We start from the raw sequence: 14,757 nt of genomic DNA on the forward strand, positions 1-14,757 counted from the left end.
ACACAGTTCGCCGCATTGGGGGACACTCGCCCATAATCTATGTGGAAAGAATCTCCTGGAAAAAATTGCCTTGTTTGGTTTTTTTTTTAACATAATTAGAACAAGATTACTCTAAAGCAGTATATGTCATTCCTGAAATACAATTAATGATTACAGCGCGTAATGAATTAATATAACTTACCTTATTTAATTGTTGTCCCCAAAACCTGATATTCTCCAAAGTCGATCGTTTTTCAAAACAACTGAATAGTTCCACTTTATCGCGACCAAAATGAACAATTCGTTTCTAGTTAACAAAGTATTTCATGTTATTTTTTAGTTAAAGATACATGTGACTTAACACACGCAACAATATCGAGAATTAAAAAGACAAACAGATGTGTATCTTTCTTCCTTGTGTCAATTTCGGCCGAAAAAAGACCACCACTTCTCGGCTCCCTGCTGAATGATGGCGGCTTTCAGCTTACCAACGTAGGCCTTTTGCTGCCATCAGAGCACCCCAGACTTTCAACACCTTACTCTAAGAATACCCCCCCCCCCCCCAAAAAAAAAAAAAAAAAAAAAAAGAAGAAACAGAAGAGAAAAAAAAGAAGAAGAAGAAGCTCATAAGTGGCAACATACGTAGACGATTGAGACTCTTTCAGAGAATAGCTGCAAGTGCGAGCACTCCAAAACCGCCCCCTCCCCCCGCCTCCCCAAAAGACGTCCCGTATTTTTTAAATAGCGCCCTCAACCGGTACCGTTAAAATTTTATCCAACATGGCGACTTACAGCGACAGCAACATGGATGAGAATTCCAAGGCAAGTTTCGACGCAAATAACGCAGAAATGTCACCCGTAAATGTTGTTGAAATGATGGATTCTCTCATCGGACCGAACAAGGTGAAACACAACGAAGGGACGAGGCGATTCGGATTGCCACAGGCGCCTAAAACACGGGAGGAACTCACGGTGGAGCGCGCAATGGAGAGCTGTACATTCAAGACGGTCATGAGTTGTGTGCTTGGTAAGTCAGAAGTAGGATTAGAATGCCAGTCAACTCGCCTCCCAGCATAGTCTCACTATTTCTACCTCCATGGTCTCACTTACTACTTACTTTCTAAATAAGTTCAGGACAGTCTGATTCAAATCATTGTTCTAATTGTTGTTGTTTGATCTGTCTTTTTTGGTTTGTTTACCATTGATTAAATTGATGTAGACATAAATGTTTCGATTTGGAAAAAAAAAATAAAGATAAGTAACACTTACTTATAACAGCTTGAATTGAAAGATTCAGAAGTCTTCACTACACTAAGTTGCTTTAACGTAACCCTCCTCCCGGCGGCCGGCGGGGGGAGGGTTACGTTATCGCAACTACACTACACTCAGCATGGAGGTAGAATCCATGCACTCAGTAGTACAGTACAGTCAGCAGATACTCTTAAATTTGTAAGGCTCCCCCGTGAGCCTAATAAGGGGTGTAACAATACGTTTAGGGCCTCCTTAAAGCCATTGGACCCTTTCGGTAAACATTATTGTCCAAGGCCCACACTTCGTGTATCACAACTTCTATATCAAATAACAAACCTGTGGAAATCTAGGCTCAATCGGACATCAGAGTCGGGAGAAAATAACGGAAAAACTTACTCCTGTTTTCGGGCGTTTCGCCGTGTCATGACATGTGTTTATAACAAATCCGTAATTCTCGTTAACGAGAATTTATATTGTTTTACCGTTTTCTCAAAAAGTAAAGCATTTCATGGACTAATATTTCTAGAGAAGTCTTTCACCATTACCTTCTGTAAACCCTGTAAATTATTTGTAAATCTGTGAACTTTTTTTTTTTTCTGTACCGAAAGGGTCCAATGGCTTTAATGCTATACGTCTTTGAAATCATCATTGATAGATGAACATTTTTACGATCGTTTGCCATCAATAGCGCGGTTTGTACTCGGAAACCAAAACTTTCCCCACACACTCAATTGCTTGTATTGCCATTTTGTCGGGTTAAATTAAAAAACATCTTCAACAAAATGCAATTTTCTACTCGGTACTTACTGGGGGTTTTCTGTCGCATCGCACTTTTTGGGACTTTTCAATACATTACTTCTCAATGTTATGAAAACATACTGAAAACAAGGTGTTGGTGTTATCATTGTGTTTTGATTTTCGATATTCCTTATTGTTTATTGGTTTATTTAAAAAAAACATTTCAAAAGTCACAGCAAAAAGCCGAATTGTATTTGAAATTACAAACATTACAATAAATATGTTTAAATATATATTTATATACAAAAAGGCACAAAGGCCACAAAATCCTATTTTTTACTTGAATAATCATGATACATTTTGTGCTTTACTTTGAAGGTTTTGCTCTGGGAGCTGCCATTGGGTTGTTTGCTGCAAGTGTTGACCCTGTGGACCCTGACCAAGTGGGCAAAACAAAAGCCAGGGACGTCCTGAAAGATATGGGCAAGAGAAGCGTCTTTCATGCAAAGAACTTTGCCCTCATTGGCGCCATGTTTGCAGGAACAGAGTGTGTTATAGAATCAGTAAGTTGAGTTTGACTTCCTGAACGTTGTTCCAGGGAACTGACTCTTCGGGGTTTTCCTCTAAAACTTCCTTTCCAGTCTTCTCTGCATAGTGGTTCATGGCTTGTACAATGTATAGTGGTTGTTAAAGGAGCATTACAGAATAGGTTTTTGCTAACAAAACAATTGCTTGCATTGTAAGCACTTTGTGTAATCCACTATAATACATAAATTGACAAACCATAAAAGTTTGAGATCGATTGGCCATCTGCAAATTTTGCATCAATGTCAATTGCATCAATGCCAAAACAAAATGAATAAAATAAAACGCTCACTGAGCGATTAACTCCAAACACGAAATTAGACTATTTATTTCTCACAAAAAAAATTAATATGAAATTTCAGACAGAAATATTTCAAGGGATGTTTTCTACTATTAATATCATCATCTTTTTAGACTCCGAATTGTTATGTAAATCTGTGATCTTCACGATTTTCGTTTCTGACCAATTCTGTAACGGTCCTTTAAGCCCGCTTCTCTGAGAATCCTTGGCTTTGCAACCAACATACAATAGTAACTGAAACTAAATGAAGAGCTGAAACTAAAATGAAAATGCCATAAGTTAACCATTAAAAGGTCTCTTTCATCAGTAGTTTTCAACGACTTTTTCCTTGCTTTAAAAACAAACAACTTACTCTGTAGTTTAATCAGGAATGTACTGAGGATCTTGGCTAGCTGGGTATTTTGTCATTAAAATTGTAATTTGTTCGGAAATATAATTGCCTTATGATGCTGGTTTTCCTCAGTTGAAGTTTTATTCCCACATCTAATCCAATTTTGATTTTAAGTTGTTTCTTTTGAGCCAAACCACCCACAATTTTTTTTTTTTTTTTTTTTTGGGGGGGGGGGAATTGATTTTTATGTACACACCTGTACATGTACATGTACATGTATGTAATTATATCCTTTCCTATCTTCTTGACCTTAGCATCGAGGTCAGAGTGACTGGAAGAATAGTCCCATGGCAGGCTGTGTTACAGGCGGACTTATAGGATACAGAGGTATGTAAGAAAAATTGCTTGTATTTATTTTGGATATTAGATGTAACATGTAGTAAGCTTTGGGTTTGAACAAAGATAGAGTGACTAGAACAAGATTTGAACCTGCTTTACAAACTAAGCTTATTTTGGGGCGCCAACAAAATATACTTTGACAAAGTACTGAGACTCGTATCATTAGGGAAAGATTATTAACTCATTTGGTGATCGTCGGCACATTAAGTTATAAATCACAGGTTCAAATCCCGCTCTTGTCAACTTTTCCTTGCTCAACCCAACTTGTTTTACAAATTTACCAAGTAAGTTTCCCTCTTGGTTTATTACTTGACCTAAAAAGAGACTTTTGGGAACTTAAAAAGACACTGGACACTATTGGTAATTGTCAAAGACCAGTCTTCTCACTTGTTGTATCTCAACATATGGCATAAAATAACAAACCTGTGAAAATTTAAGCTCAAGTCGAAGCTGCGAGATAATAATGAAAGAAAAAACACCCTTGTCACACGAAGTTGTGTGCTTTCAGATGCTTGATTTCGAGACCTCATTTTCTAATTCTGAGGTCTCAGATCAAATTCGTGAAAACTAAGTTCTTTCTCAAAAACTACATTTCTCACAATGTTTTATACCATCAACCTCTCCCCATTTCTCGTTACCAAGTGAGGTTTTATGCTAATAATTATTTTGAGTAATTACCAATATTGTCCAGAGCCTTAAAGGAAGAAAGAATCAAAGGAGTTAAAAGTGCTGGGTGGTAGCAGACAATTGTACGGTGTACATTTATATATAAGCAAATAATGGATCAAGTCTGCTGTCTGCTTAATAGTTCTTTAAAGGCAGTGGACACTATTGTAAATACTCAAAATAATTATTAGCATAAAACCTTTCTTTGTGACAAGCGGGGAGAAGTTGATGGTATACAACATTGTGAGAAACGGCTCCCTCTGAAGTGACATAGTCTTTGAGAAAGAAGAAATTTTCAAAAATTCAATTTCAAGACCTCAGATTTAGAATTTGAGGTCTCTAAATGAGCATCTGAAAGCACACAACTTCGGGTGACAAGGGTGTTTTTTTCTTTCATTATTATCTCATAACTTTGACGACCGATTGAGCTCAAATTTTCACAGGTTTATTATTTTATGCATATGTTGAGATACACCAAGTGTGAAGGCTGGCTACTATTTGACAATTACCAATTGTGTCCACTGCCTTTAATTATGTACACAATGTATTTACATACATAACAGCATAATGTACAATGGATTTTACACCACGGATCTGCTCTCGCCTGTGATAGAGTGGAAGTGTCGTGGCCGAGCGGTAAAGAGAACCGAATTCAAACTCTGGTGTTTCTGATCAGCAGAGTGTGGGTTCGAATCCCCAGCCGTGACACTGTGTCCTTGAGCAAGACACTTAACCATTGCTTCGTCCTTCGGATGGGACGTAAAGCCGTTGGTCCCATGTGTTGTGTAACGCATGTAAAAGAACCCAGTGCACTTATCGAAAAGAGAAGGGGTTCGCCCCGGTGTTCCTGGTTGTGGCTGCTTAATGCGCCGTAGCACCTTGTAAACCCTTATAAGGGGCTAAATAATTGGGTCTCAGAATTCATCACTGCAATAACCTATCTTTCTGAAAGTTTGTATATACTCAGCGCCTTGAGTACCTTGTTTGGTAGATACGTGCGCTATATAAGACTTCAATATTATTAGCAGTCATTAATGCCTTCTCCTTTTCAATTCTAACTTGACAGCTGGACTCAAGCCTGGTGTCGCTGGATGTGTAGGATTTGCCGCCTTCTCTGCAGCTATTGACCACTACTTCCATTTGCATTGACGTCAAGAGAAACCATGTGAAAAACTTTGTTTTTAATCTAAGTATTGAAAGAAGAGGGGCTACTACGCTGTGCAAAACATCACCAAGAACTGAATCAAGAACTGAAGACGTAAGGCGTGATGCAAGGTCTGTGTGGAGGGAAGAGAAAATCTTCAGGCTGGGTCACACCAAGACATTTCTCAAAATGTTTGAACCAGTCCTAAACAAAAAAACGTAAAACGGGTTTGGTCTGGCTAGAACGTAAAGCTTTTTCCGGAATATGTCTTTAATGTGACCCTAGTATATGTAAGTTAAATTCTGGTAATGAGTTGGGTACACATACATGTAGTCTGTGATTAGGATGAACGCGTTACAAATGGACTCGTTTTGTGTGCGCAAGTCTAGCACGTCCCTTGTTTCGAAACTTTGGAGCAGTTCTAGAGCACCTTTCCAGAACAAACCACACTGAGCTCGTCCTTGATGTTTGTAAACCGATCGTAAAAAGTTGCTACTCTGCCCACTCCGTTTGCAAACAGTAAAAGCTTGTTTGCCTACATTTTTTTCACAATGTAGTTAGAACGAGTTTGGTGTGATGGGGGCTTTACTACATATGCAGTATGCAATAGTTATTTCATTTTGATTTTTACTCCAGTACTGTTGTGTGATGAGCACTGTATAGACTGTGTTTAACATGTTTAAGGCACTGGACACTATTGGTAATTGTCAAAAACATTGTGAGAAATGTAACGTAGTTTTCGAGAAATGTAACGTAGTTTTCGAGAAAGAAGTAATTTTCCACGAATTTGATTTCGAGACCTCAAGTTTAGAATTTGAGGTCTCGAAATCAAGCATCTTAAAGCACACAACTTTGTGTGACAAGGGTGTTTTTCTTCTTTCATTAATATCTCACAACTCTGACGACCAATTGAGCTCAAATTTTCACAGGTTTGTTATTTTATGCATACGTTGAGATACACCAAGTGGGAAGACTGGTCTTTGACAATTACCAATAGTGTCCATTGTCTAAATCTTTAATGCAGGAGCTATGAAAATTAAAGCTATGTATACAATTTTTAATAGGGAAGGTACACGTTTGGTAATTGTCAAAGACCAGTCTTCTCACTTGGTGTACCCCAACATAAGCATAAAATAACAAACCCTGTGAAAATTTGAGCTAAATTGGTCATTGGTTGTCGAAGTAGGGAGAAAATGATGAGAGAAAAACCACCCTTGTTGGACAAATTTGTGTGCTTTCAGATATGAATAAAAGACTTCTGGCTAGAAGTCTTTTATTATTTTTGTGAAAAATTGGCTCTTTCTCAAAATCTATGCTACATGTACTTCACAGGGAGCCGTTTCTCACACTGTTTTATACTATCAGCAGCTCAGCAATGCTCGTTACCAAGTCAGTTTTATAAGTTGTTGTTTTTTTGTTTTTGTTTTTTAGTTATTACCAAACTAAAACCTTCCCTTTAGGTTGTGCAAACTTTTGGCATTGTATCAAAGGTTGATAAAAATCAGACAGTGCAATCTCTTGGGTATATATTATTTTATGTGTTCTTCGAATGCCTAATGTACAATTAATGCATGCAGGAAGTCCAGGCTCCGTGGTTCTTTCTTGAACGTGTGATGTCACAGGTTACTAGGGTCTTTACATAGTGCTATCGGAGTCAAGAGGGGAAACACCGTTTACAAGTTACTCGGGTGGGATTCAAAGACCAGATGTCAATAAAACCAAACTTGACTACAAAGGAAAAAAGTTGTCATAAATGTAGCACTGGGTTTGTTCTGTTTACACGTACATGTAGGCACTCTGTTGAATTCTGTTAAAGGAACACGTTGCCTTGGATCGGACGAGTTTGTCTATAAAAAGGGTTTGTAACCGTTTTTTTATTAAATGCATATGGTTGGAAAGATGTTTTAAAAGTAGAATACAATGATCCACACATATTTGCCTCGTGGTTTTCCTTTTACTGTGCGAACTAACACAGTCGGCCATTTATTGGAGTAAAAAATTTGACTCCCATAAATGGCCGACCGTGTTAGTCGATGAGGTAAAAGGAAAACCACGCAATTTCGAGGCATGTTTGTGTGGATCATTGTATTCTACTTTTACAACATCTTTCTACCAATAATGCATTTTATAACAAACAGTTACAAATGCTTTTCAAAGACCAACTCGACCGATCCTAGGCAATGTGTTCCTTTAAAGATTGGTATGGCTGACCTTGTGCTGGAAGTGGTGGGTGTCTTAGGGTAGACTTTGGTCCTTGAATGGAGGAATTGGCTTAAGGCAACAAAGTCAATTGCCTCCTTGCCCAGCTGGGCCCAATTTCATAGCGCTGCTTAACGGTAAGCAAATTTGCGTGCTTACTATAGCAGAAAATTTTGCTTAAGCCTTAGCGTATTTCACATGTTAGCAGAAAAATTGTTTACCGTGGATTTGCATTGTGACGTCATTTATTTCCGTGCGATAAGCACCGGAAGGTTAGCATGCCTTTTCGTTTGCTTACAGTTAGCAGCACTATGAAATAGAAATTACACAGTAAGCACATAATCGGCCGCTAAGTAGGGCTATGAAATTGGGCCCTGGTCAATGCCCGTGTGCCCTTTACAAGTTTCCAGTATAGAAATGTACTCCAAGCTGGTGGTCCTGTCTTGTGAAATGGGTTGATTGATTAATAACTAACAGTTTTGGAATGGTGAGCTCCCCCAACGGACCTTTACTATGTATTGTAATAATGTCAATTGCATAGCACATGTGCACTAACACTACTTGCAAAATGAGGGAACATTGCGCCTCTTTGTATGGAGCTGATGGTGGCATGATGCATACTGTGCAAAACTCTATGGCGTTTGCCATGGAATAGGGTCTGTGCGCAAGTGTGAATGTATTGAGTACATTTCATGGGAAAAGCTAATCGCAATTGTATTGCCGATTGTAATACACCTGGCTTGGTAAAGTATTACTACAGTACATGTATGTATTACAACTCGTTCAGAATAAGTCAGCAAAAGTTATTAATGTTTCAAGAGAGTTTTGTCAGTTTGGTAAAAGAAATTACATTTTAAGACGAATGTAAACAATAAAATATGTGTTTTATTACAACTTAAAAACTACAGTTCTCCTTTTCACTCAAATTTAACTCTTGATTTGTTTTAGACATTACAGACACATTATCAACATCAATAACAAGGGGGAAACTATGCTACTACTTGATTACTGTCAAATAAAGATTACTAATTCAACTAGAGGTACATTTTGTATGTACGTGATACCAACACTACCGAACTCCTGTAGACTTGTGGCTGTACATGGAATTATGAACTACATTTGTGTTACTGAAATCATGCGCGCTGGCCATCGAATCACAAAGGGCGCTGTCATTGTTATTGTGATGTATCGACCCTGGTGCTTGTTTTACTAGTGTGCATATGCATTAACTGTGGCCAAGTTCACACACTGACACAGGGTTCACTCATTTGTAGAGTAGTGCTCAATATTTTCTGGTACATGTACCCAACACATGCATTGTTTGCACGAGTACCAGTTAATACCCAGGCCTGATACTTCACGGAGGCAACGGAGGCGATTGCCTCTGTTGCCCCTTGTCATTGCCTTGGTGCCCTTGAAATGCTCCAGTAGAAATTTACAATTTCCTCATAGGGTGCCCTTTGCCAAAGAGAAAATGCCTTGGTGCCCTTGCCGTTTCAAAAACGAAGCAGCCCTGAATCTCAGTCGCTATAGTCGACAGAATGGTCCTTGTGCAAACTTGGCCTAAGTAAGAGTTCATAATACCATGATGTACAGTCACAGGCTACCTGCTGTGGTGATGATGGCAGTCCCCATGGTCCCCATGTAAAATCTATAAAAACATGTTTGTACAATTAATACAAGGATATAAAACTGGATAAAAAAATTGTAAAATATATTAAGACTAGCTTTCCTCATAAACCCTGTAGAGTGTAGATAGACAATAGAGGTCTCTGTACAATATTCTAATGTTTTGGGAACATTTGAGTTCAACGTCATTATTTTGATTATCGCAAGTCTCTTACGTATTCAACGATTTTTGGGACCATTTTGATTCCACATTCATTGCTGTTCCGATGTTCAAACCATGAGCGAGACTTGCAGTGTGCAGAGACCATTGTGAACACTTTCAGGATGCCCGTTGCCGTGCCCGGCAGACCAGAAAACCTTGCCCTTGCACAAGTCTGCTGGCATTATCTTAAATATCTAAATTCTTGATATGTGTCAGTCACATAAATATACTTTATAAAGTGTTGATGTTTTGACAAAATCTGAAGCATTTTGTTTTTTCTTGTCTGTAGGAAGCGTAAAGCCGTCGATTTCACAAAGAGTGTGGACTCGAATGAGTAACTCGTCCTAAATGTCTGCATGCTACAGTGCAGGGTTGGGACTCGTCTTAAGTCCTAAGATTAGTCTTAGTTAGGAAGAGATTTGTGAAATCGACAGCAGGCACATTAGTTTGTAGAGCATGAGCTTCTCTGTGTTGTTCTGGAGCAGTCTTAGACACATACAGTACAACTGCCCTGTATACAGCATAGAGTTACATGTATAGTAAGAACTATTGCGTAGAGAGCACACTGGAACCTTGACTCCATAGACCCTTTTCACGCTGCCACCATCTTGATCATGTTCCCTGTTTCCATAACAGCAATGAATGCTAACATTCATTGCGCAAACATGGCACCAGACTATTATTTCGTCCAGCCTCAATTTGGCTACAATGAGTTGGAATGGAGTAAAATTAAGACACCGTGATTATGGTCTATAGCCTTCATTGGCGAGGTACAACATGTAGCAAGTCCAGGTGGTGGAAGTCCTTATCTGTCATATCTGTTGTCTATTCGGGTTGAGGAGAAAGAAGGTTGGTGCACTTTGACTGACAAGAGTTCATTCTCAACATGCATCCTGGTGTTTATGGGTTGTCACTGTCCGCTTTCTTTAGTAGCTCATTATCTTACAGTGGGTAATCATGCCACAAACTGAGGAGGAAAAGACAAAGAGAAGACTATACATGTATTGTAATACTGTCCGTTAACCCCAAAGTTTCCCCTGCCCCATTCAAACAAGAGGTGGCCCAGCTCACTCTGTTCAGTGACCACAAAAGGCAAGATTGAGCAGCGACCATTGTCAACCTCTTGTCAATGTTCCTTGGTTACTACCTTTACCTTTGCTTGCGATACATCTTGGGTACCAGGCAAAATCGCCCTATGGTCGACTTGAGTCTCGCTTGAATTTGACCCTTGTTGGATTGAGGCCAATGTCAAAACCTTGCTGTGAGGATGACCTGGGCCCAATTTCAGGAGAAAATACTGCGTTAGCATTTTTTTTTAGGCCAAGAATGAGTTGCAACAATGGAATTTGGCTGGAAGAAACCAGTTCCTGTAAATCAATATTTGTTTGTTTATGCTTACAAGCTTATGAAATTGGGCCCTGCTATTAACTTTTCAATATGGACAAAGTACATACCCTTGGGTGTACTCTTTTGCTTCTGGATTCCTTTGGATTATTTGCCTGATGAGGTCTGGAGGGTTCTGGCCATGTTTCTCTGCTCGTTCCCATCTCTCTAGTCTTGTAATACCTGTTAGAAAATGGGGACCTATCAGTCACCTTGAAGCAACACTACCAAACACAATACAATACGCCTCTCTTAATACTTATGCATGACGTCATAATTTTGACTCAAAATGAGGCTATGGGCGCACGTCCCCCATCACTTACAGTGGCTGCGCCCATCGCCTAGTTTTGAGTTAGCATTGTGACGTACCTCATGCATAAATATTAAGAGAGGCGTATGGGGTATAGTGGGCGAGCGGATAAGAGCACCGGACTCCAGCTTTGCTGTTTCTCTTCAGCAGAGTGTGGGTTCGAATCCCGGTCGTGACACTTCAGTCCTTGAGCAAGATACATAGCTATAATTGTTTCTCTTTACCTGTGAGGGCAGAGATGGTTCTTGTGATTGATCATGTTGATTTAGCTTTAGTGCGCTACATATTTGACAGCACAGGCTGTTTTCGCCAGGGAGCTAAGATGGTTTAATAATGTTGGAAGAGCTTTTATTAAGTTTTAGACATGGTGTATAATACAAAAACCGGTCATTTTATTAAGTTTGTATACTCAGCGCCTTGAGTACCGTGTTTGGTACAAGCGCTATACAAGACTTTGATATTATTATTATTATTATTATTATTAATACCAGGCCCCACTTTTGTAAAGCTGCCTTAATGCACAAAAACAGCTAAGCAGCTAAATAGTTCTACTTACCGGAATACGGTTACCAGCCAAAATACCATGTGAATGTCATTGTCACTCTATGATTTGAAAATGAGCCCTGGACCTAATTATATAGCAACTGCTTTCAGGACATGCAAATGCAAATTTGCTGCTTTTTGTAGCAGAATAGTTTTCTTTTAAAAGTGGGAGTATATTTCACAGATTAGCAATAAAACAAGACAACCAGTTGGCCTAGGATGGATTTGCATTGTTGCTTACAGTTCAGCACTGGAAGGTTAATTAAGCCATAGAATGACTTGACCGGTGCGAGACATAGGTCTAATAAAGTTACAATTGATTTTTGCGGTTGAACAAAGAATTGACTAGAGTGGATTAACATGCCGGCGCTCTACTAACTGAGCTATCTAGCCCTATATTGGCGGTGTCCCTATTTTGTCAATATCTTTGTTCGGGGGTGCAAGTCAGAAGCCATACAACCGTTAACTGCCGTGTAGCCAGGGATCACACCCAAATTAGGATACAACCTGGGAAGCGGCAGCCAGGGGATCACCTTAAGGGGATGCGACTTTTTGTTTCAGATATCAACATAAACCACAAGGGAAACTGACTGGGTCAGTTTCCCTTGTGGTTTATATTGATAAAGTTACAATTGTTTAAAAATAGTAGAAGATCCTTGATCCATACATACCTATGGTGGGCCCATACTTCCAACAGAGATCAAATTGCTGAAGTACAGACAGCTCTTTCTCTCTCAACAGCGCCCGTGCAGCCTCCTCATCCAAATCTTCAAAACAAGATTCTTTAAAAAAAAATATTTAAAAAAAACGTATAAAAAAACAATAAATTTATAGATCAATGTTATTTCACTCAAAACATATACAAAAATGTTTTATATACCACCATTTCATCAAGACCACAGCGGTTTGTGATGAAACAGAGAAACAAATAACGATGTGACAAAATGCAAATTAAACCAAACAGCAAAACAATCATTGTGGGAACAGGTGTGATTTCAGTTGCTTCTTGAAAATATGAAGTTAATCAGCAGAGCGCAGAGATGGGGGGAGACTATTCCAAAGTTTAGGAGCGGCAAAAAAGAAGGATTTGTCAGCAGCTGAAGCAAGAGATCTGTGGTTTATTTTATGTTCGACAAGACGGGTAGTGTCGTTTGATGACCGCAAGCCGACTCTTCCCGGTGCGTACAAAACCAAGCCAATTATAAATATGCTGGCCCCAGATCATTAAGGCATTTGTAGATGAAGTACAGGGTTTTATATTGGATATGTTGCTTGACAGGCAGCCAGTGGAGTTGCTTCAGAAATGGCGTTGCATGGTCGTATTTGTTAGCGCAGTGAATGAGTTTAGAAGCCCAGTTTTGAAGACGCTGAAGTTTAAGTTTGTCAGATGTAGTTGATCCCAGAAGCAGTGCATTTCCAAAGTCCAGTCGTGATAACACCAGAGATCTTACTATGTGGTGGCATGTGTCTTTGTCAAGAAACCGACGTATACGGGTGATGTTTCGAAGATGAACGATTACACTGCTGCCCAAGCTGTGGGGACATCAGACATATGGCTGTCAAAGATAACACCTAGATTGTGGACAATTTCAGTACCGATTTGCAGGTGGACATCAGAGGGCATGTAGTGTTTGTTGTGAGCAAAGATGGCTACAAAGAACTCAGTCTTATTGTCGTTTAATTTGAGCAGGTTGTTTGTCATCCTCTGTTTAACTTCAGTGATACAAGTTCGGGGTGTGGATAATGCAGATTGGATTTGGCGTGATCAGAAGGGTCAAATTTGAGATAGAGTTGGATGTCATCTGCGTACATGTGGTAGCAGATTCCATGTTTACGGATGATGCGACCTATGGGGAAGATGTAGATCTTAAAGGAACCAGGACCAACGATGGAGCCTTGTGGGAGTCCGAAATCCATCCGCTGAGGCTCAGAAACAATGCCGTTGATGCATACTTTACTGGTTCTCCTGGTGAAGTAAGATTCGTACCACTAAAAGAGCATTTCCTGTCAGGCCGATCTCATTGGCAGTCCTCTTTGTCAGAATCTTGTGGTCCACCGTATCAAACGCAGCCGAGAGGTCTAGTAAGACTAGGAACACGGCTTGCTGATTGTGGAGACACTATAATAAGTTATCACACAAGCGCGAGTGGAATACGGAAAAATATAGCGCTTCTGCGTTCCATATCCATTGAGGCCGAAGGCCGATTTGGATATAGGTCGCAGACGCGCTATATTTTCCATATTTCCACGAGCCCGCGTGTAATAACGTATTTATCTCCAAGCAAACTTGGCGCATGACATAGAACACACAATACGCATGGTAGTGATATTAGCAGTGCAATATAGTTTATCACCACTCCATTCTGAGAATCTGATTGGAGGATTAGCACGCACTTGAAGATAATTCATTATAACATCCTTCACGATAAGTAGGGCGCTCTTGGAATGTGGAAGATGGAGAGTTTTGAATTACGATTATCGCAACCCCTACAAACTAGCTAGGAAGAAAAAGACAACATTTTCCGTCCTCCATCGTGTCAACTGTGTCAAATGCAAAGTTATGTTAAACACCATGTTTATATTATTGTTACTGACAGTACAGTACCTTGTAGTGTTATTTCACAGAGCAAGGAACAGTGGTTATTTAGTGTTCTGTTGCTGTGTCTGTTGTTGCATAAACAATATTTACAACATTTAATTAAATCATTACTTTTCGCTGGGGGTTTTGCCAATTTTGCCTCATCAACAGCTGCCTTTGCCTTCCTGGAACGATCAACTTCCCTCCTATGTTTAGCAAAAACATCGGTGATCAATCGCTGGCCCGACATGGTGAAGAATGAACGTGGAAAACTGAAGAAAATGACTTGGTTTTCTTGCGATCGCTCGTGATTTAAAGACCCACACAATAGCATGTGTCAACTTGTTTACAGACGCTCCCCTGTTCTATTTTTAGCACAATTTCTTCAACTTGTCCAAGTCTCCCCCTTGTAAAATTGCATCGCTTCATCACTAGTCTTGCTTCCAAGACGCTGTATTCTGGTACTGAAATTAGCAACAGCGTCCTCTGGTGGGCAATTTTATTTTTCGCCTGACAATG

The 14,757-nt window shown here is 39.6% G+C and overlaps 2 protein-coding genes across 2 annotated transcripts; one reads left to right on the forward strand and one right to left on the reverse strand.

Annotated features, from left to right (window-relative positions):
* The first annotated feature begins 643 nt into the window (after positions 1 to 643).
* Positions 644 to 7,277, forward strand: LOC139938744 (mitochondrial import inner membrane translocase subunit Tim22-like). The gene is made up of 4 exons (XM_071934363.1): positions 644 to 1,006; positions 2,347 to 2,531; positions 3,500 to 3,572; positions 5,317 to 7,277. The coding sequence occupies exons 1-4, from the start codon at positions 760 to 762 to the stop codon at positions 5,397 to 5,399; spliced, it is 588 nt and encodes a 195-aa protein (XP_071790464.1). The 5' UTR covers positions 644 to 759; the 3' UTR covers positions 5,400 to 7,277.
* A 132-nt stretch (positions 7,278 to 7,409) lies between these two features.
* Positions 7,410 to 14,584, reverse strand: LOC139938745 (DNA polymerase delta subunit 4-like). The gene is made up of 4 exons (XM_071934364.1): positions 14,371 to 14,584; positions 12,332 to 12,442; positions 10,879 to 10,990; positions 7,410 to 10,391 (listed from the first exon to the last, which is right to left on the reverse strand). Exons 1-4 carry the CDS (start codon positions 14,570 to 14,572, stop codon positions 10,367 to 10,369), a joined length of 450 nt encoding a protein of 149 aa, XP_071790465.1. The 5' UTR covers positions 14,573 to 14,584; the 3' UTR covers positions 7,410 to 10,366.
* Positions 14,585 to 14,757: the final 173 nt, after the last annotated feature.

This window comes from Asterias amurensis, chromosome 6, assembly GCF_032118995.1.
Source record: "Asterias amurensis chromosome 6, ASM3211899v1".
Taxonomy (NCBI): Eukaryota; Metazoa; Echinodermata; class Asteroidea; order Forcipulatida; family Asteriidae; genus Asterias; species Asterias amurensis.